The sequence below is a fragment of the Hylaeus volcanicus genome, chromosome 4, assembly GCF_026283585.1.
Source record: "Hylaeus volcanicus isolate JK05 chromosome 4, UHH_iyHylVolc1.0_haploid, whole genome shotgun sequence".
Taxonomy (NCBI): domain Eukaryota; kingdom Metazoa; phylum Arthropoda; class Insecta; order Hymenoptera; family Colletidae; genus Hylaeus; species Hylaeus volcanicus.
Genome location: NC_071979.1, coordinates 26,648,486 through 26,672,173, shown reverse-complemented (window position 1 = coordinate 26,672,173; position 23,688 = coordinate 26,648,486). Strand labels below are relative to the sequence as shown.

The window sequence follows — 23,688 nt, the reverse complement described above, 5'->3', positions numbered from 1 at the left end:
CGCGGCTGGAGTTCTGGAATACGCGACCAAATGTCCGTCGATCGCGCGATATTCAATGACCCCTTGAAGCGCGTACCGCGGAACTCGTTTCGATTCTTCTTCGATGCGTAAGAAATTTTTCTTAAATAATGAAAATGTATTCATTTAAACCAGTCAGCTGTGGCGCCGGCTTTTAAGAACGCGCACCTATGTGTGTCGCGAAAATCGAGCGACGACAAGCATACTCGTCAATCACAGAGTAAGTGTCGCTGTTAAAATAATGAATCACATGTTAAACGAAAACTTAAACCAACTAAATTTTACGCAGGCTTGATTACACGAAATACTGTCTTTTCTCCATGCCGAGTATACTCAACAAACACAGTTGATTAGTTGCTAAACATCGATGTGCCCTCAGAGACACTCGAACGCAAAGGGTTAAAAACCCTAACCAAGGAGAATATAAAAAGAGATCCATTTCTTTTACCCAAAATAAAAGAGTAACCCCTTAAATTATGTCCCGGTTGCGTGCCACCTACGTCAGAGCTGGACCAACAGCAGCAGCAGCAGCAACAACAACTGCACTCTCGCGTTTGCTCGTGGAGTGGGACCAAGAGTGGCCTGTGAGGGAGTCGTGGAGCTGGTTTGGAGGGAGGTTGGAGACGAACGATCCATGGAGGACGGTCCGAGAGAAAGAGGGAACGAGACGAACAGTGGTCTATGGTCTGGCCACTCCGTGGCTGGAAAGAAAAGAGGAGAGTCGAGGCCTGTGGTCTCCGGATAACTCGTGGCCAGTTTCAGCGCGGCGCTCGACCGTCAAGCTCGCGATCCGCACGCAGGTACGACGAGATGCGCAGATCGTCGCCGATTCTCTCGACCGAGCGGACGGAACCGGACTCGTTTGTGTCTGCTCGATGAACTCCTGACGCGGTCGAGTCGGCTCCGTTTCGGGTGCATCGTGTCTCACCGCGAGTTCCGATCATCGACTCCGAAGCGTTCGTCGTTCGACGATTCACCGCCAGTTGGGATCGATCCGTGGATCGTTTCTGGTCGTCGGGAAATCGGGCTCAGGTAACCGAGCGGGGCTCTACCTTTCGACTCTTGGCGGTCGTGTTTGTCGCGGCCACGGTAGACTGGTCGGAATCGTCTTTGGGTAGCGCGCGTCGAGTCGACGATCGCCTGAAAATCGTGCAAACTTCGTTCGAATCTTCTTCAAGCTGCGTGTATACTATCTTCGGAATTCGATATTTTCGTATTAGATTCGTATTAGAGTCTGTTAATATGATACGATGGGAATTCCTTTCTCCGATGGTCGTTTGGATTGTAAGTTATTAAATGCGATTTTTTCTATCGAATTTTTATGGTCCCTTTGTGCGAGAACGTGAACATCGTTTCACGGAAGTTGGGGAATAGTTAAAGACAGACGTGGATATCACCGCCGATGCGACATGGACAAGACGACAACGTGTGTGGCGGGGATACGGTAAAAAAAAACTGATTCATGGCGAGGACTGTAATGAATTTCAAAGTGAAAGTGACCGAATTACCTCAAGTTTCATTATGGAAGATTTTCTATTACTAATAGGTGTACCTATAGAACTAATTATTTTATTTTATTTCTATTTACACTCGAAGTATAGAGTTTCGGTGAAGTTATAATTAGAGATTATAGGTCTCAATGAGTTAGTATAACATACACGAACGGGACATGCTAGCTGCCACTGTTCGATCTAAGATTCCATGCATTTTGTTGGCGGTACTAAATGTCTAATACTTTGAATAATATTTCTGTCGATTTTCATGAAAACATCCTCGCAACACGCTACCCGAAGAAATCGCTGATCCGACACGTTCATCCATGTCTTACAAGGGGTCGAAAGATGATATTCGAAAAACCATAATTACTCTCGCAAAAGTAAAACGACATAGCTTAAAAATACAGGAAAATTCAGGAACTTTCCATTCTATTCAATCTAATGTTCCGTGCAAGTTTCTTACGTCATTCTCGTTGGAATTAGTTCCCAAAGAAGCCTTTATACGCCATTTCTAAAACCCTTAAACTCTTCGAAGTTAGGTGGGCGAATACATTTCAGAAGTACAATAAGTGGAATCAGAAACATGTACGAGTTAAAACGCGTTAGCAAGTTTATGACATTTTCTTTTTGCGCAGCTTGAATTTTATTCTCTTCCACGATCGCGTGCCTCGAAGAGTCAACGCGACTCGCGGGTCTAGCCACCGATCGCTGCCCCGACAACGTCAACTGACGATCAGAAATCGCTAGTGTCCCTTAACGAGCGTCGTTTCTTGCAGTGCTCGATGCCCGCTGATTTGCTCGCGAGCCGCGGCGACGTCTGTCTTTGGAACGAGTTCGCCGTCGGTTCGTCGGACGCGCTCGCCGGGATGCTCGATCGTGCTGGTTGACGCCTAAGAGACGCTCGGACAGCATGATTTACCAGCCGAACCATCAATCGCCGACGATGTCGTCCGCCAGGAAGACGTCACCGCGGCCTCAGCGTCGAAACCTGCAGGCGTCGTCGGGGAAGTGCGCGAACGCGAAGGCGAAGCGTGGAAACGACAGGACTGGGAACGAGGACAGGTGCAGGGGAAGGTGCAGGGTGCAGTGGAGCGAGAAACACGTGAAGGAGGGGTTGGTCCTCGTTCAGGAAGCCCAACTCGCCAGGGTGGTGAAAACTGGCCCGATCGCCGAGCACTACGAGATCGACCCGAAGCCGTTCGCCAAGTAAGTCCTAGAGAACTTGACTCCACGTGGACGGGACCAATTCTAAACAGTGCCACAGTTTAGTATTTATAACCCTTTGTGGGACTCAAAGGTCGCAATGTTTGCAGCTCTGAGATTTAACTCTACAGCGCGCAATTTTTCAAATCCGAGCAAACACGATCAACGCTCTACCCCTAAATTGTTGTTTATGCTGTCGCGTAATAAAATATCAAAGAAAAACGCGGTCGATGCATATGTGTATAAACGCTCACTGTAGGGCTAATTTAAGGTCATGAGGCGTTTGATACAATCCGTGATATTTGTCAAGACACTAGAGATCCAAAACGATTCGGGGTCTCAAATCGTGGAACTCGGAGGATGTCGATGGTTAGCTTCAAAGTTCTCTCGTTCGAGGTTCACGGTTTCAGACCTTCTATCGATTTCGGGTTCTAGATTCTTGAATGATATCACTAATCGCATAGGCGATCGCTAACGGCCAGCAGTCCTCTTGCGTGCCCCAAATCATCGAAATATTTTCTGGTCTTTCTCACCCAAATATGTATATCTTCTTGCTTACACGCACCGATACCACTTCTCACCAAAGGGTTTCAGGAATCGCTCGAATGGTAGTCCCCCGTCAGTTCCTTATTCGCATCCCACCAATCATTGAAAATCGCATTACACTCGGCCCGAGAACGACACGGCGTACCGCCCATAGGTAATCGAGCGTGTGCTTATCCGGTGAACTTTAAGTTCGTTTCATATTTATCGGCTATGTTAATGCAACTTTTAATGGACGGCGTAACCTACTGTCAGAGCGCATTGATAATCCGGCTGGCTGCTCGATATCAACCGCAATTGCCTCTCATGGCTTTGCATCCTTAATGAAGTCGATTTACTTCCACGGCCGCTACAAAGGCGTTCCGTTGATACAGGCGGTGAGCCGCGTCGCGTATCCGCCTTTGCTCCTCGTGTCTCGTTTTTTCGGTTACGCTTCGAATTTGCAAACTTCCGACGGTTCTTTTCTCCTCGCGGTGGACACGACGGAGGAGGAGGAGGAGGAGGAGGAGGAGGAGGAGGAGGAGGAGGGGAGAACGGTGGCTCGTTAGCGGGGCACATTTACGGATCGGCGGAGGACGGGAACGCGCGAACGAACGAAACGGCTCGGTCGACAAAAACGAGCAAAAGTTTTCGCGCGCGCGTAAAACTCGCGGAGACGACGAATGTTAATCCCGTGAACGACGACACCGCGACGACGGTTAATTGCTCGTTGTCGCGGGGGCGGTGGGAAGGGGAGGCGAATTAAAAATGGCGAGGAACGACGGCAATAAATTTTCATAAATTATCCGGCGAGCGCGGCTGAGGCCGAGATTTCAACGCCTCGGACTCGCAACGGCGCGCTGCCTGCGTACGTCGTTGCGTTCGAATTCAATTTTTACTGCGTCCAGCGGTCGTGCGACTGAAACAACGTTGCGCAACGTGCGTTAACTGAAGACGAAGCAGTTAGATACGAACTGAATTTTAAAGAAAATTTAGTGGACGCAGAAGACTTATTGGTACAGACAGTGGTAGAAATTGCGTTACTTTAATCGGTTAGTTATTTTTGCAAGCAGTTTAGTCGTTTCGACTGAGAATACATCTTAGGAAGGATTGGCAATATTTGATGTTATCACGAGAGTACGAGTCATGTGTTACGTAAGATTATACGTTGACACAAAGTTCTGTTTATACGAATCGTTGAAGGGTGATAGTACTTATTTTAAGGTTTGATGTCAGATGTCAAAGAAAGACGAAAAAAATGACGATTTCGTGTTTAAGCATGTGTGTTCGAGTTGAAAATTACGAATAGTAAACGAATATTAGAAAGTACGCGTAAAAGGTGACTGAAGCGAGGGACTCGTACTACTGCGCAGTAGAATAAGCCCCTCGCGTCAGATACTTACTGTACGCATTCTCCGCAATTAACAGGGAAACAAGACCTCAAACGCAATTTTGTTGTTGTTGATTTTTGTCTTATCTTGGAATCTAGAATCTTAAACGCATCAGCAACGATACATAAATCATTTAAAAAAAAATATTCGATACGAGAGAAATAGCACATATATGAGATTTTCCAATTGGCGAGCTTCGCGAGTGGCCTTTATTGTACGTCTGGGGTTAATCGTATCAATTGTCAGAGTAAGTCGCGCCTGCCACCGTATATAGCACGATCTACCTGGACGGCTTGCATCCACCCGGTGATTCAGTAAGCGTGATCGCGATTCGGTATCGCGGATAAGCGCGCTTCGACGGCGCGCGCACCTGGTAATTACTTTTAGAAACGGGCCTTGGATCCACGGCGAACCGCGCAGCAAAAATTGCGAGAGGGTGAAGGGCCTGGAAAAACGAGGCTCGCCAGGCCAGTCTCCGAATTGGAAACGATTAAAGTTAATTGCACCCACTATCAGATGCTCGTTACGAATCTCCTGGTTATTTCGTTCTCTCCCGATTAAAGAACGTCGGTATCGAGCTCCCATATACGGGGTGTCGCAGCATTTCGAGATGACAATGGTACAATTCATTTATAAAACAGAATTACTTAGGAATTAGTTTACTTAATAGATAGGAAGTGTTACACGTGTTATTTTATGGTGTTGATAAAATTAATTAATTTAGAGATGATAAATTGAAATAATGCCGGTGGGTTATGCAAAATACCGAGACACCCTATATGTTTGATGCTAATGGCAGCGGTGTAGCGATGACGATGATGAAGAAAACTTGGATAATATTGTGATACAAATTACTTCTGTGATAATCTGAACGAGACTGATTAGTAATGTAACACCAGTGTAATCTCGATAATAATTTTGTAGAAATCGGTCTACCATAAAATATCAACAAAACAAATTTTCTTCCTCGTAGTACCTGGTACTCCAAAATCGAAATTAAATTACAGTACTGTTAATACGAATAATCTACTTATTATTAAAATCAAATACAAAGAAAATATTGATTTAAAATATAGTTATTTTCTTGTTTATATTATTTCTTAATATTTCGAATCTGATAAACAAAATTCTAAAACCAACGCGATAGGACGGCGAACTATGTTCTACCATAAAATCTAATATATGCGTGGCAATCGTTAAGAAGACTGTCTCTAGTGTAGACCTAAAAAAATCATGAAAATGTAAAAAATGCCAAGGTTATGGAATAATAATATCGTGAATTATCTGCGAGTTTCCAGTGCCTCGGCGGTGTAACGCACTGGAGCGCTCGTGTTTTCCTCCTCGAGATTTATGCGGCGTAAATAATTCTCGGACTGGATCGCGGCGTTTAGATCCCGCGCGTATCGATCGCGTCCCATGGCGTTTGGGTTCCGATCGTTCGAGATCTCGGTCACCGCGAGTGCTCTCAACGACGAAGAAGCCTGCCACTCGCGTGGGACGTTTGCGTAATAAACTCTGGCGCGCATCGAGGAGGCAGAGGCGCGTAAAAGCGGTCGCTTCGCGAGCAATCGGGTACGCGAGCAGCCTTCGGAGGCGCCGCGGCGTCGACCTTGTCGAGGAGGCGCTCGGAATCCTCCGCGACGATCGTAAAAATCACGCTGACGGCCAACGAAATTTCGCGGCTGCTTTCGTCTTTTATGCATTCGTTCAACTCTCGACAAAGCCACGACGAAACCGCCGGAGAAACATTTACCAACTGCGTTGCACATCGTGGCGTGTCCTCGACACGGGTCGGTTCGTTTATGGAGATAATCTCGGAGAAAGATAAATTCCAACGGATCCGTCGTGTCAATAATTCATTGCTCCGGGGATGGAATATCCCATACCTGTATCGTGTTTCTACGCACGGAGTCGCGGAGTAGTTGTAGATAAGAAAACGAGACGGGAAATAATGGGAAATTTTGTGTAAGGTGACCTGCGTGAGTTTCAATTTTATGAACCCTGTGAAATTTTTGAATCTTTAATTTTTTACAAAGATGATTGTTAGGAAATGGAAACGGAATAAAATTAATAAAAAAGAATAGCCAAAAAATAATTGTCAGTAATGCTACAATTCGAATGCGACCGAAATCGATTCGTGCAGTGAACGGCTCATATAACTCTATAATATACACTCTATGGTATAACATGAAAATTCTACTATCATACTTCTACTCGCCCCCGAAAATATCTACTCGCTCCCGAAATAATTCTTACAACAGACGCCTCACAGTATTTCTTTCCCTAGTAAAGATTACGTCTTGTATAAATAAACGATCGAAACCTTTGACAGCGGACAGTGGGCGAAAGTGTACCGCTGCAGGTCCCGGTCGACCGGCATCCTTTACGCCGCCAAGTACTCGTCGAGGAACCGATTCAACGCGGACTGCAGCGCCGAACTCAGACACGAGATCGCTCTTCTCTCTCTCTGCTCGCAATCGCCGCGCGTCGTGCGGCTGCACGACGTCTACGAGACGCCCAAGGAGATCATCCTCGTGATGGAGTAGTAAGTACCACGTCACCGTTTCCACCCCCGGCATTCACGATAAAACGAATTTCTCGATCCGCGAATTTCTTTCAGCGCCCCCGGCGGAGATCTGCAGACGCTCATCGACGGCGATTTGGTGCCGCTCGAAGGTGACGTGGTGCACTTTGTCAGGCAGCTAGTAGAAGGACTTGCCTACCTCCACGAGAGAAATATCGCCCATTTGGACATCAAGGTAAGTTCGACCCATAAAAGGTCGATGACGAACTCGTCACGTTTCTCGCATATCCGGATCCCGGAACCGACGTTCGCGCGTCACCGGATGGTCGTGACGATTTCCATCGGTCCCGCGAAAAAAAAAAGAAAAAAAAGAGAAACCAAAAGCGTGACTCGAGTTTCGCTGACATGGTCGGGTTGAAGCACGGCGTAGGAATTCGAACAGAATCGCGCGAAACCGCGGTTCGATTCGAGTCCAAAGACTGGGGGCCGACGCCATTCGCGTTACGCGGCCAATTAACGCGGCCTTCTATGTAAGCGAATCCTAGAAATCTCGCGGCTAAGTCAGCCGAGCTCCGAATACCTGAGACGCGTTCGCGTCTAAAAATAAATCGGCGAACGATGACGAGGATCGTCATTTTCCGTGCAAAGCTTCATGGACGTGTTCGCCGCGTCGTTGAACCGATCCGAACGTCCCCGTGAACCGTTTTCTGTTAGCTTTAACCGGGAACGGGTCGAGCTGGAGCCGTTCTGGGTCGCGTGTGACGCGAGACAGGACTAACCTGATGGAAATAGTCGGTATAGGGCAAGATGAGGTTATTAATTATGTAGTTGATGCTGGCTGGATTAAAAACTGTCTCACCTGTCGTACAATTTTTTTAATATCGGCCTTTTAGTGTCAGAGACTTAACCCCTCTATGGGTTGGATTTTGTTGTTTTGCAGAGAATTCGCAAGGCATTCACTTTGATATCTCAAGTTGATGCTGCTGCTAAATGTCATCAATGTTGTTATTGGTTATCGAAGACATTATACAATTAAGACATATACGTCACTTTGCGAAACAGACTCTTTATGGGCTCGTGTAATATTCAGGTCACATGCTAATATGTCGACATTTTAACAAATAATTTTAGAGTGTTTCGCATAATGACGTATACACGTTACATGTATAATGTCTTCGTAAGCTACGTTCCAATAAAAGGGACTTTCGGTGTGTTCAGATAAAATTCAGATAAAACGTTCAATATACAGGGTCCACAAGATATACATGTACAGTCTTACACACTCCATATATAAATGAGCTGTTCACTGCACAAATTTTAAGCGTCTATTTATTTCATCGGCAATTTTGTTTCGCGTTTCTCAACTTCTCGTTTTACGGAGTTAGTCGATTTGTTCAACGAACGGCTCGAATATAAATAAAATCGTCGAGCGACCTATCATTTTATCTATCGTTCACAAATTGTGATCCGTCTAAGGGACGAAAGGGTTTTCCAACGCTGCCTTAACCTGATTCGAACGGCCAAGCGAGAAGAAGGAATTTGTGCCGTTACACGGTTGGGAACTACCGGATGGAGCTTTAATTGCGATCGGTCCCGTCACGACGCCGACGGCGCGGGCAAAGCGATTCCGCGATAAACGGTCGACAAACAAATTGGAATTGCCTTTTACGTTCTCGGCTGGACAAAGGGGAGATACACGGTGGTTGTACTCGTTCGATCTCGGACCTCCTCGCTAGCGGACGAGACCCGACGAAAAAAGTCAATGGAACTCGGACTCGACCGGTAACGAAAACCCGATGCCGCGGCCCTGTTCCAGGCTCGTTCCCCCAACAATTTATTGCGTACCCTCGATACACGCGCGCCTTTTATTTCAGCAATCGCGGAAACGTAAACGCCTCTTAGTCCGCGTCGACCTCGCCGGGAATAAAAGATCTCGCGCAGTGGCGCGCCGCGCTTGAATGGGGCACGAATAAATGGAATTTTGATAACCTCAGCCGTCGAAGAAGCGAACAACAAGTATTTTTTAAGTCAATGATAGTTCATCGAGACAACAAGGAAAACGAATTCGCATAATTTTAGGATTTTACACGAGTCTCTTGGCACGTTTCACTTTCCTCTTCGATAGATATTAAACCTAATTACTTCGATTTTTAAACACGGTTATTAATACGAATCTGCCACCTTTCATACAGTTTAATATTCTCGTTTAGTTGGCAATGTTACGAACCGAATGTTAGATAAATGAGAAGAGAAGTTTATACGAGGCAGCGGCAAGTTGTTAACACTGTTCTTCCGTGCAACTTAAGTTGTCGTTTTATTTGGTTTAGGTCTGGGTTAGGAAAAGAGAAATGTATACAAGTCAAAAGGCAGTGATAAGTCGTTAACACTTCTTCTGTGCAGCTCGAGTTTTACTTTCGTTCGGTCTAGTTCGTGAAACAATGGGTTACTCCAGTTTATGAAAATGTGTAAATAAATATACAGATATCCTGCAGTTTCTGCAGTTAGCTGCGACTGAAGCTCAACGGCGTCCAAAATCTGCTCGAATCAGAGGTTTCGCTTGCCAAGTCTCGTTACTTTCGACGGAATCTCAATGATCGCGATGCGCGCAGCGCTCTGCAACGATCATCCAGGATGGAGGCAAAAACAGAACGCAATAAGACCCCACGCTCTTCGCGGTGGAACGACCACGCCCTGACTCCATCGGTGAATCACACCTGGTCCCTATCTCGCTGAACGCTCGGTACCTATGCCCGACCGCCATAACTGGAGCACCTCCTGATAACTCGCGAAATTCCCGCGAAAGAGAATGAAAGGAATCGGGTAACGCCGAGGGAACAGGTCCACCGAGAGTTTCCTGGACTCCTCCTACGGAGATACTCTCTCCGGTTGAAACGATTCAGCGTATCATTCCAGGCTTATCACGTCGCGCGCCGCGACGGTCGCCGATGTCCAACGATACAGATTCATTTGGTAGATGCAAAACTTTCACGGTCGCTGTTTTCTTTGCAGTCGCTGTTGAAATTTTTGCCATTACAATAACAAGTATCTCTATCGTTTACGCGATAATTAGTACGAATTTCGAGGATAAAGCTAGCGCACCTTCGCAGTGACCATAGCATTCGCACTACACCGTAAAGATGCAATTTGCAACATTGCAACCTTGTGTGCCACGCTAGATCATTTTATTATTCTTTTACGAACAACGCTTTCTTCAATTTAAACCTCGCGCCCATTGCCGAAAGTCCACGACTAAATTGTCAAGTATTTCTATAATTTACACGACAATTGAACTTTGATGACGAAGGACCAGCGCAACCTTTGCGGCGCTCGACTTGAATGAAACGACACGTTAACCCAGCCGTGTTATTCGATGCGTAAACGCGAGAAATGAAACTCCGCTACGGCTCCCACGTCTATCTTGCAAAGAAGTAATCGCATTCTGGTTTACTCGGTAGTTTGCAACCGATGAATCACTAGCTCTGTCCGCGACTCCGTGGATACGAGCTGCTAACCTGTTCGCCGTAACTGGAGCACCTCTGGGTGTCTCGCGACATTTACTGGAACAGAGGAGGAGAGAAAATTTAATCAAACGCCTCGGCTTATTTTGTCCACGCTCAACACGCTGACTGCCGCCCCAACGCTCGTGCGAATTTACGCGAGGCTATGCTTTTGTCTCGAGACAAATGGAAGCTGTGTAATCGAACATTTATCGTAGTACTCGCGGGATAAAACGATAGCCCACGCGACGTTTTTGCATTCAGTGATACGGGGTGGGATAAGTAAGCGTGACAACGTTATCTGCGCCTTTAGAGAAAAATGTCAAAGTAGAGTACTATATTTATAGGCTCATATTTTTTTATAAATGGGCATTGGGTACTTGCATTATTTTTTTAACACGTTGATTGGCACACGAATACGTGTGAACGTTTCTGTCGGAATAAAATTTTCTTTTGAGACAATTGAAACGTTATCAAAATTCCTGAGTTCAAACCAAATATATTTTCTTCGACATCTTACCTTCAAATATTACGTTATCTAGTTACACAGTAAAAAACCCTGTCACCCACGCGTGTACTTTGAACACCGATGAGACCGCAACGTGCAACAATAACCGGTGATCGCCGTAATCATGCGCCGAAAAGAGTTAAAAAGCGTTGCATAAAATGCGTAGAGAGCAATGGAGAAGCCTAAGGGTTTTTAAAAAGTATTTTTTAACGATGTCACGACCACGCCTCGAGAATTTTAACTCTCTGGTGTCGCGCTCACGTCTCCGATAAGTTACATAATTCGTTCCGGATTGGAACTACAAAATGAAAAAAGTTGGAAAAATTAATTGGCGTTTTGTGCAGTTTTCGCTGGTAAGGTTGATCGTGCAAAGCCTGGGACGAAATGCCAATTAATTCTTGCGACTCTTTTATTTCGAACTTCCAAACCCGGAACGAATGATGTAATTAATCGAAGACATGATCGCGGTCCACCGAGTTTAAATTCTGGAGACGTGGCCGTGTCACCAATTAAAAACTCCTCTTTAAAAAGCATTCCTTTCGATCGTTGATTCATTCATTAAAAGGGCAACTCTCGTCGGACAGCGAAGCATCGGATTCATTTCTCACACATGCCTCAAATTCAGTCTCCAAAATTCCATGACAACGTGCACGAAACATATGTATACAGAGTTTAATTGAAATATTAACGATATTATTTCTGGAATTTAGCTTGCAATTACTCTTTTAATTTTATACGGATAGTCGAGAAGATGTAAGAAGAAAAAAATGAATTCTAACTCTAAATATTATATATTCTAAATATTCTCGTAATAGAATACTTTGCGAATCTGACGTGCACACACCGTGCAGAACGAGAAGCGAGGATTAATTTCCTTTGAATCGATTCTCCGTTGAACTAACGCCCTTAAAGCGTCGAGGCGACAGTGCCAGGTGCTACGGCGCTGTTTGCACGCGAAACACGAATCGAGACAAACGGTTTCGCAAGACCCTCTCGACTGGAATCGTGTAAGTACCTTTTTTTTCACGAGGCAAACGCCCCGGGGAGGACACAGGTTCCCGACGCGTTATGCGTTGTTTCGGCCCACGCCGTTGTTTGGTCAGCGTGGCGAGTCCATCGTCCAAGATTCGATCGCGTGGGACTCGATGACATCCTTCCGAGACCTTTCGTCCCGATTCCTGCTGCCCGTGCCGAAATAAAGAAAAGAAAAACAGGTCAATTTAACGCGACACGCGAACGACCGAGGACGCGATTAGATTTATCACGACCAGGTGATTTCGCTTAACGAACGTACCCAGTGGCTCTTGATCCTTTCAGACTACGGAGAAAGCTGGGGAAAATAAAGGGTTGTTCGAAAAGGAACATTAGATTTTTTATATTTTTAATCTATTCGCTGCTACGAGATGACTCGCAGTTCAAATCGACTCCAATTACTCTTGCGATTACTTATTGCAAAAGAAGATCGTAAATTTTCTTTCTAAAACGAGAAATTTAATATGAATTTTTATTATCAAAATAATAACCTAATTAAATTCTATACGTTGAATGGGTTCGTACGTTCGTATTTACTCACCACCCAAAATATTCACTAATAATCTGAAGTATACTAACGAATTATACACGAATTACACTTAAATAGATTCTTACTCGAAGAATCTCACCGTACATTATATCATTATAAATTAATATGACTATAAGTATCGAAAATTAACATAAATACCATATCATTTTAATTCAATAGCATCTATTAAATCCCACGTATGACGAATATTTCTCGTGTCCAAGGAAAATGAATTCGGGACCGAAGTGGTTATCAAAGTCCGAGAAATTCTCCAAACGGGAGTGAAACGACCAATGAATTTATGAAAAATAAAAAAAAATTCATCGGATCTGTTGCGTGTGGTTAAGGAATCACCGCGCTTACACCGATGTTCTGGCAGGCTTAATGGCTCCCGTGGAATTGCGCATCTCGCGGGACCGAGAATTATTTTTATGCCTTTTGTCATTATTTATTAGCCGCGTGGCGCGGCGTGGCGTGGCGGGACTACCGAGAGAAACTTTGAATATTCAGATTCGCCCACGCGACGATCTCCAAGGACCCCATCGCGACGTTAAAGCCAGGAAGATTCTACCCGAGTTTCTCCCATTCCCGCGAGAGCTGCTTACATAACGCGCGTTTCGTCGATTGTTTCTCAACCCTTCGCTAACCATAACTTTCGTCGAGCTTACGGTCCCAGCAGCTTTGAATTTAATCGGCCGGAAGTTACGAGCACGCGACGTTCGGTGGCGTTCGTTTGAATTTCAAATGGATTCGAGCGAAAACATATTACTTTGAATAAATGAAACACGGTCTATGTTCGCTTCCGTCATGTTTCGTTCTATTTTCTTTGGAGAATCGAAAGAAAGAATTTAAAAAAACTGAAGAAAATAGAATGAAACATAAGGAAAGTGAACATAAATTGAAGAAACATGAACAATATAATCGATCCCGATTTATGTTAAGGAGAAAAATTTAGAGAATCGAAAGAAAGAATCTAAAAAAAATGAAGAAAATAGAATGAAACATAAGAAAAGCGAACATAAATTGAAGAAACATGAACAATATTCGATCCCGATTTATGTTAAGGAGAAAAATTTAGAGAATCGAAAGAAGGAATTTAAAAAAAATGAAGAAAATAGAATGAAACATAAGAAAAGTGAACATAAATTGAAGAAACATGAACAATATTCGATCCCGATTTATGTTAAGGAGAAAAATTTAGAGAGTCGAAAGAAAGAATCTATAAAAAAATGAACAAATTTCACGCTCGTAAGAATCAAGGGTGAGAAAATCGACCTCGGTAAAAACCACCCTCGAATCCGAACGGTCGATCTCGGAGAGATCTAGGTCTCGCGAAACGACTCGAGATCGAATATGCGGTTCTCGTCGCAACGATAAAACGGGAACGCGTAAGCAGCGTCCTCAAGTCTAAAAAAAAAAAAAAGAATCGCATCCGCGTTGCAAGGAAATAGGTACGCAACGAAGATCGCAACAAAGATCGCGCTTGTTCGCCGAGAAACTTAATATTCTATTCTATTCTCCACGCGCAGTCGAATTTATCGTAACAGCATCAGCCATGTTTATGTAAATGGCCGACGATGTTCCTCCGGACGAAGCGCGAATCACGCGGCGCGCTACTCGTAGCTGTACGCTGGTTTTTCCGTAAATATTCACAACCATGGTTTCGTTAACCTTCGCGTCTCTTCCTCTTTTACTATTTTTGGAAGTCGTCGCTCGGATCCGGCGATTTATGCATCATGCTTCGGAACGGAGCCCGTATATCGCCGTTCTTTCACGAATTTCGCGAGGTCGTAAATCCCGCTACGCGTTGACGCGGAATTGCACAAATTGGTTGTCTTAGTCAAATTAACGACGCACGGCTGATTCCTTATGAGCAAACTGACAACACGTTGGTAAGAAAATACAATTTCAGAGTAACGTAACGAGTCTTTGTTTACCGTAAAAGAAGTTCTTTCTTGGTTACTTATTCATATATTCATCGACCCGTTCATTTACTTGCATGCCGGTATCGTAAGACGATACTAATATTAGCAAAAATGATCGAGCTAAATGTGAAGTGACTAAAATATTTAACAAAGTGTGTAGCATGAAAGGAACATACAGTGCCTCGTATTAATATTCGAACACTGTAGTACTTCGTTTATTATTGCAATGTACACCTGACCGTAATTCGGTTTATATATCTTTTTTTTTAAGCGTGGTGTGTTAGAACGTGTATTTTGTATTACGTATAAACTGAATACGGTCAGGGGAACATTTTATTAACGAACAAAGTACTATAGTTTTACCCAACTGTCTATAGTTTTTTCCAATAATTGTTTCTCGCAAACAAGCATGGATAAAAAAAAAGACATATTAAATTAAATTTACCACGTAAACTACTTAAAGCGTAGAGTGATATTTTACAAAGAAATTCAGATTGTAAAATTTCTCAGCGGAATGCGAAAATTCATACCGTGTCGTCGCGAAAAGAATTCGGTTCGCAAGGTGATGTAAATAAAGCAATTTTCAGGGCGTGAAGGTTCTTGCGGCCTTTGAATGTTTCATTTTTGAGCCGCGACATGTTCATAATTAAGAACAGAAGGCGGAATGCAAAAAGTCAATGTCTGCGTGCAATGCACTCGACGTTTCCCGAATAGTGAGGCCAAACGGTGTGGCGTGGCATGATACAAGACGTCCCGCTGGGCAGGAGTCGTGCCACGCAAAAGAACGACGGCTGATCGCGCGCGATTAACTCGCTAATTGTCAGCGTTGTTTAAACCGATGGCGTTTACATGGACCGAAGTCGTCTCGAGGCGAGACTTTTTATCGACCTCGCAGATCATCGGGAATTCGCGAGACGTGAACGCCCATACTTCGTTCCTCTCCTCGCGTGGAATACTGATGCACCTCTGGTAACTTGGAGAAACGATCCTAGTAGAAATCTGACTTCGATTGATCGCGATTTCAACGGAAAAAAAAAACGAGAATAACAGATGACATGTAAAAACGCTGTGCAAGGGTTTATTCGCAACGGCCGTTTAATCGAGCAATTATTCGGAATAAGCTTTTATTATTCTATAAAATTAATCTTTTATTATTCTAAATAACGAAGTAAATGAATAAATACGTAAGATTTGCAATAAATAAATTTTGAACGAAGTCTTTTGTCACTGAAACAAAGTCTGTATACCTTGTACGATCGAAGCCAACTATCGATTCTAAACAGAGTCGATTTACACGCATCGACAGGTGTTAGGAAGTCGCGTATCGTTGCTTCGCTGGTGAAAGTGCTTCTAGTCGGAACGAATATTAACGTATGCAAATTTCACGATCCGGATGACGTCAGACGACTTGATAACAAACGGCGATGCTCGACGATGGTCGTACGCGCGACGTGTAACGCATGTTCGTAATCGTATTCCGTCTCGCGATTAACGGAAGCATAAAAAAAAAATATTAACGACTTCACTTTTCGTTCATTGCCGGAGTTAAAAGCTCGCCGCACGGTCGAATTCCCACGAGATCGCGTCGTTTGGACGTCGTTAACGATCGAAATTCAATTAAAGGAAAGAATAAAATCCGCCGACGTGGATTAACGACTCAATTCAGGACAACTAATTGGCATCGGAAGTGAAACTGAGACTGCTCGTCGAATTTTTCCATGTTTCGATATTTCATCATTCGATCGATTTAAACGTTCTTCCACGAATGGAATTTGGATAGCTGGCGATTGTAGACGATAGTTGTAGACTAATTCGACGACGAACACTCATTGGAGAGTCTGCGGCAACTTGTAGTCGTTATTTTAATGTTTCAGCCTCAAAATTTGGTGATGATGGGCAGCTTTCCAGAGTGTGACGTGAAACTTTGCGATTTTGAGATCTCGAGGGTGATCTTAGAAGGGACGGAAGTTCGAGAGATCCTCGGAACACCGGATTACGTAGGTGAGCCTTTTGCACTCGATATTATTTTATAATCGCAACCAAGGACTAGCGATATTAAACACTAAATTTTCGAATATTTCCGAATTACGTAATGATACACTATGTAAATATAATCAACTGTTCGAAATGTATCACAATATATAAAAAAAAGAAAAAAAAAAATTGCGAAAAGAAGAGATCAACAAGAAATCAATATTATCTTCACACTAGACAGACTGTTCAACATTCATTCGTGCACCGCGTCGATAACATGTTTACACGCGTGCAGGCAATAAGAAGAAACGAAGCGAAACATGCGTTGAAAATGACGGGCTATTCGATCGGACATGCTAGCTGTCCAATATCGCGGTTCGTTCGACGAAATTTTCGACTCCGCGAGAAATCTGTACAAATTACGCCGATACTGTTATCGCGATGATGTATCGTTGGCATCGCTTCGCGCGTCGATATCACCGTATTCGAGAACGTAAACAGGTGTGTCGGCACCTTTTTCTCTCCATCCCCGGTTAATCGCCACCGATCGATATCTCGCCCCGCTAATTGACGATCTCCGCTCCGAGTAAGACCGCGGATATTAATTGACGCGTTAGCCTCATTGCGCGATGACGTTGTCGATGCTGTCTGTAATCAACACGCTGAGGACAGGCGTCTCATAAGGGATGTACGCAAACTGTAACCCAAGCGATGTAATCTGCTGAAAATGCGACGGTACATGGACCGCTAAATGTCGCTGGGTTTAAAAGAATTTTTAAAGCGAAACTCGTATATCGTGTATCTCGTTACCAAATTTTAAATCTAATCACTTTTCGTATTTTGTCGTTCCATAATAGAACCCACCATTTTGAATTTCTAAATTTTGAGTTCAGACTTAGAATCAGCGACCCCAGATACCCCTGTCAGGACAAAACTAACCTGCAGCTGTTGGATGAAACTGGTGAACTTGTTAGGAGAAACTCATGAATAACGAAAAACATAGGATACGTAAAAAAACTAACGGAATAATTGCTCGCGAAATTTATTCAACGAGAAACACTCGATCGTGGGTTGGATAGTTAACGATGTAATTGATGCGCGCCATTATTCTTGCCGATCCTATCAATTCACGGAATAATAGGACCGGCGCGGCGTGATCGTATCGTTGAATATGTTAATCTAGTTTGACGTTTCTCGAAATAGCCGAGAACGATTGTGTCTCGGAGGATTGCTTAACAACGTATCCGAGCTCAACTTTTATCGCGATTTTATGGACACTTAGGCTTAACGACACGTCGAAAAGTGACTACTAGTATGATAACTGGAACGGTATGTTCGACAAAGCCACGCTGGTAAATAGCGCATAACGAATTCGTTGTTTCGCAAATCCCTCGTCTGTTGTAGATAGCTTTGCTTAGGTAATCGACGCCCACTGTACAGTCAATTTTCGTTTACTAAATAAAAGCGACATCGTTGAATGATATCACGGAAACAAACGAGCGTTGAACCAAGTGAATATCCGTCTAACGTTTAACGCTTTCGCGCACCATAATATTTACTACACACTGAACGTATACGTGTCTTAATTTCAGCGCCCGAAATACTCCACTACGAACCGATCACGTTGGCCGCCGACATGTGGTACGTAAATAACGTAGTCGATCGAGCAATTTGTCTTAGCGATTTCCAAACTTTCCAAAGGACGTCACCCTCTAAATAAAGAAAGGCCTTCTTACGATAATTTATTTCAATCGAAATATTTTATTCCAAATTAATTTACGTACTTAACCGCATTCAATTATTATTTACTATATCATTACTATAATTATTTTAAATGATGCTTATTACGTGTTTTCATATTTTTTTAAATATTTTATTTATAAGAATAATTTACCCAAGTAATAATGAATTTTAAGCAGCTCCATAGTTTGGAAAACACTGATTAATGCTCTCGTCGACCCGCGCCGATACTTTTCCGCAACATTACACTCGTTTCAGGTCTCTGGGTGTGACGACCTACGTACTGCTGACTGGATTCTCTCCCTTCGGTGGCGAAACCGACCAAGAAACATTCCAAAATATATCTCTCGGCGAAGTGGACTTTCCCGAGGAGCTTTTCGGGGACATCTCAGCACAGGCAAAAGATTTCGTCGCGAAGCTTCTGGTGCTAGACCCAAGGTAAAGCATTAACCGTGACAAATGTACACGTACACGTAGCAGAAAAGAACAAAGATCAGATCAGAACACGAATCGTAGAGTGCGGGGTTGGTCGCGTAGGAAAAGCGGTCGACTGTGGATCCTCGGATCGTGGCTTCGAATCCCCGTGCCTTATTTTTCGTTTAGACTCCTACATATGGGGGCTCGTCCGGGATGGGGGGTTACAGCGGCAGAGGACCGGCCAGTCACGATGAACAACAATGCCACGCGAAGGACGGTGGAGCGGGCAACAATGAGGCGTCGAGAGAGAACAACGTTCCAGAAAGAGAGAGGGGAGTACACTCGCGAAAGAGGGTGCGGCGCGCACTGCTGTTGAGACGCGAAACCCGAGAGAGAAAGAGAGAGGGGAGGAGGTGGAGCGGGCAACAATGAGGCGTCGAGAGAGAACAACGTTCCAGAAAGAGAGAGGGGAGTACACTCGCGAAAGAGGGTGCGGCGCGCACTGTTGTTGAGACGCGAAACCCGAGAAAACGGACATTCGAGGGCGAATGAATATCAATTCAGGATAGCCGAGTGTAGTATCCGCGCCTCCCATACCCAACAATAAGGAGTCAAATGAGAACACGAAACGTAGGGTACGGAATTGGTCGCGTAGGAAAAGCGGTCGACTTTGGAACCGAGGATCATTGGTTCGAATCTCCGTGCCTTACTTTTTGTTTAGACTCCTGCAAATAGCTTCCCTGACTCATTTCAAATCATTAATTTCCGCCTCATTTTAAATCACCTTGTCCGACGATGAATATTCCACAATCTCGTGCTCGTTTCAGTGCACGGATGACATCGAAACAATGCCTGCGTCACGATTGGCTGCGCGGCGCGCCCACACAGGCGTCCCCTCATCTGAGAAGATACCTGTCGAAGTCGCGGGAGGTGCTGCTGGAACGGGTAGTGAGCAGGGAGAATCTACGAAGAGCGGCGCTTTTGAGCCAAGCGAGCAGCCAAGCGAATCTGTCGAGCGACGTACAGGAATCGAATCACTGCGATCAAAGCTTGCAGGACTGTCTGCTGAGTCAGAGCGAGATGTGCCTGAGTCACCGTCTCACCGGAAGCCGATCTAGTCTCGAGGGTAGCGAAGGTTTCCCGAGCCCGGCGGAGTCGCGAACGAGCCTGAACTCCTCCAGGACGAACTTGAGCTGCGCCAGTCAGAGCTGCCTGCTGAACAAAGAACAAACGCAAGGCTTGCTGAGCCGCGCGCAGAGCCGATCGCAGGCCAATCTGAACCACGGTCCGAGCCGAGGACTCTTATCTAGAATACGCAGCCTGAATCGGGTCCAGTCTCAGGCGTGTTTGCTCAACGGGAACACCTCGGCAACCTCGAGCTCGCTGCAAACGCGAATGATAATAAACCCGGTGATCAGCAAGTCGCGCGAGAAGCTTTACGGGCTGAGATCGTTGTCGAAGTCCCAAGGGGTTTTGGACATATACAGGAGCCTCGAGTGCCTTAAACGAAGGAGGAAGAGCTACCAGCGCGCCAAGACCGAGGATATGCTGCCCGTGTTTAAACGCCTCGGCGTTGAGATCGACACCTCGAACTCCTCCAACGCATCGATCGAGACCACCTACGACATCAACGATATCTCAAAGTTGGACGCTGACGGGACGAATATCGTCGATTCGAGGAGTCGTCTGGGGAACGAAAAAGAAACCATAAGCGATTTGAATTCAACCGCGGAAATCGCCAAGGACAGCGTGAACACGGCCGACAGTGAGGCCTTGATCGATAGACCGACCGAGTTGGTTATAGAAGCTAGCGAACAAAGCCTAGAAGCGTCGAGGGAACAAGCCTCGGAGTCGGAGGAGAACTTGGATTCGCTCAAGTCTATCGAATCGGACACGTTGACCGAGGATTCGGACGAGACTCCTGTTAACCAAACGGAATCGAACGTCGTCGCTGGTAAACGTCCCTGCGAGAGACAACACTCGGACGCCTCCAGCCATTCCAACAACTCTGCCACGTCGGACGACAAAGAGGATCGCTCGACGGAATCGGAAACCGAGGAACCCAAGTACACCGTGGCGCAACTCGTGTCAGCATTCAATAAACACCAAGAGGTCGCCTCGAAGACGAGCTTGGAGGCGATCATGACCGAGAAGAGGATCAACGAGGTGACGTTCCCCACGGGCACCAAGGCACTGAGGCTCTTCATCCCGGATATCGACATCACCGAGAGCAAGATCGTCAGGCGTAAGACGAGCTACAAGCCGCGAAAGAACTGGGAAGAGCTGAGGAAGAAGAACGAGAAGAACGAGGGTCTGCTGAAGAACTTCGACCACGATTCTGGCCACGAAGACGACGACGAAGATCACGAGGGTCGAGACAAGACGAAGGAGATCGAGACGAACGATTCCATTGGCAACGAAACAATTTATTCGAGCAGTACCGAGAACACGAAGAACGATATTCCGGAGGTTGGATCGCTGGATCGCTGGTCGATTTTACCGTCCATCGAGGTCAACGGTTCCATTTTCGCCGATGGTGTGGACGTCCGAGACAACGTCGACACCACCATCGACGAGAAGTACAAGAGATGCGTGAAAGGAGCCAAGATGAATGCTGCGGAGACAACGACGTCTCGGAAAACGACGCCTGTGAATCCGCCTCGACAGAAAGAGAGATTGCCCAATTACATATACTCCGACGCGACGTGCCATAACAAAGAGGAGTCGCGAGACGCGGCCAGGAAGTATTCCGCTACCACGAACGGTAAAAGCATCGCGAAAGGACGACCCCAAGGAAAGGACCAACCGAAGGCAACGTACAGCGCGGAATGCGTGACCGTGAACCTGAAGGATATCTTGCAGAGGGCGGACACCTTCGAAAGTAACCCGAAAGAGAACCTGGAGAACCTGCGGAAAAGGACAACGATCGCTAAGATAATTCTAAACGACAACCTGCCGTACGATGGCCAGGACGCGAGTTGTCGAGCTCGCAGCGAGCCACTTCGCGAGGACAACGACAAGATGAAACTAGACGTGCCACCCTCGTTCGTGAGATCTTCGTCTCTGTCGAGCGACAGCAGCTGCCCGACGCCGTCCAGCATGCAGTCGGACGTGAACGTCTCCTGGGAGGACGTCCAAGGCACGGCGGCAGGATCCAGCGCGTCCTTGGAGAAGGACGACCCCAAGCTTCGAAAGAGAAGCGAGATCCAGAGAACGTCCAGCGAGGGCAAGAACAAACAGTCCGCGGAGGACAAGAGACTTTGGGGCAGAGTTTGCACCGGCTCGTACAGCAGAGCCATGGAGAAGTTCAGCAAGAACAACGACGCCAACAAGAAGACGACGGGACAGCTGAATGGATCGCAGAGGAACGAGAAAACCAGGAGGAAAAGCAGCCCCGCCATGCCACAATACATAAACCCGTAAAAGTAGATATCCTAGCTGCACGAAGACTGAATCTAGAGCTTGGCCTTCCCTAATTGCGGTGACTCAGGCCGGAAGTGAACATACACGTCCAACTGAAATCTTCCTTTTCGCGAACACTACGACCGGGAAACGAGATAATCTACTCCTTAGCCTTGTCCTTGGCGTACGTTCGCGGGCATCGACGGAACGAGCGATGGGAATCGTAATGCAGTCATCTTTCGCCGGACCAGACTGCCGGATAAATAATAATCCGCGAGAGCGTGTGTCATCAAATCGCTCGCGACCAACGGTAACCTGTCATTAACGTCCCACTACGTGCGTCGCGGCGTCAAACAAGGCGGTTGTACGTGATTGATCGTCGTAGCCTTATCCTTGATTTAATCTCCATATCGAGCGGACTTCGACCGTGTCTACTTCTCTTTCGAAGTGCGTAGTATCGATGTACGCGTGGACGGTGCGCTGCCGCGATGAAGTACAGCGTGATTCTATCGCTGGTTTCCCATAAAGGCTCGTCGCGATGTCTTCGAAACAGCACGGCGATAACCTCGTGTTTGTATGTGATATGTCCATTGGTTTCTACCGTGTGGGTATAATAGGGGATGACTGACGATTCTGTTCAGACTAAGAGTAGACTAACTTCAGACAGTTATACGTTAGCGCGGAATGGTTGAATATCTCACAAGGGGACGAAATTATCAAAAAAAAAAGATATAGGCGAAAGTTATAGGGCAATATAAGATATTATACGCAGTAAACAATTTTTGTTTAAATGAAGCGCTGAAGGAGATTCGGGAAATGAAATAATTGAAAAGAAATAAGTAGCATTTGTTTCGACAAATTCATCGATATATCATATAAGGTCAGTTATTATAATATAAAGCCTTAGATTGGAGTTCGTAGTCTTCATTTTTTGTCTACAATCTAGCAATGGCTTTTTTATTCGATTCATGAACGAAGGTACTAGAATCCTCCGTGTATGTTTGGTGTCCAAAGCCGGCGCTAGTGTCGCGTCCCACATTAACTTCTTGCGCTTATTCTAAGGTTCTTATTGACGAAGCTTGAAAGAACATCAGGGAATAACCCAGTACTTCAGTAGATACAGGAAGATGGGTAACGTTTTCTGTTCCCGCATCGATGAAAGCGTTAAACGGCGACGAAAATAGTTTCGAATCGTCTTCAGTGAAACGAATAACTTGATGATTAACTATCGGTGAACGAGCCGAACTAATTTTATATAGAACCTATGGTCGGCGCTCTCGACAGTAAAACGTCCAAGTTTTGTAGCGAAATAGTCTCCACTATCGGCGCTAACTATCCGAGTTAGCTGTCGCGATTTAATTGGCGCTTGGAAAAGTGTGCAATTCAATTACTTCGCAGGACTTATAGTACTTTATTAGAGCCGATATAGCATTGTACCTCATTTAGAATTTAAACGACTCTCTTGAATTTTGTATCGGAGATATCTCAATAAAGACTACTTCTCATTGAA

General features: G+C 45.4%; 1 protein-coding gene across 2 annotated transcripts; it reads left to right on the top strand.

The window, feature by feature from the left end:
- The first annotated feature begins 784 nt into the window (after window positions 1-784).
- On the top strand, window positions 785-23,688 carry LOC128875927 (uncharacterized). Of its 2 annotated transcripts, none has more exons than XM_054121958.1 (8): window positions 785-1,050; window positions 2,291-2,720; window positions 6,963-7,175; window positions 7,251-7,389; window positions 16,520-16,646; window positions 18,212-18,260; window positions 18,618-18,797; window positions 19,604-23,688. In XM_054121958.1, the coding sequence occupies exons 2-8, from the start codon at window positions 2,425-2,427 to the stop codon at window positions 22,197-22,199; spliced, it is 3,600 nt and encodes a 1,199-aa protein (XP_053977933.1). In that variant the 5' UTR covers window positions 785-1,050; window positions 2,291-2,424; the 3' UTR covers window positions 22,200-23,688. The 2 variants fall into 2 exon arrangements, with proteins under 2 accessions (XP_053977933.1, XP_053977934.1); XM_054121959.1 differs by having other exon boundaries at window positions 797-818.

Excerpts from the sequence above, each read along its gene's own strand:
- LOC128875927 (XM_054121958.1), top strand. The coding sequence starts at position 2,425 with ATGATTTACCAGCCGAACCATCAATCGCCGACGATGTCGTCCGCCAGG. Across the intron at positions 7,176-7,250 it reads ATCATCCTCGTGATGGAGTA|CGCCCCCGGCGGAGATCTGC; the intron begins GTAAGTACCACG and ends AATTTCTTTCAG. Across the intron at positions 18,261-18,617 it reads ACGTTGGCCGCCGACATGTG|GTCTCTGGGTGTGACGACCT; the intron begins GTACGTAAATAA and ends CACTCGTTTCAG.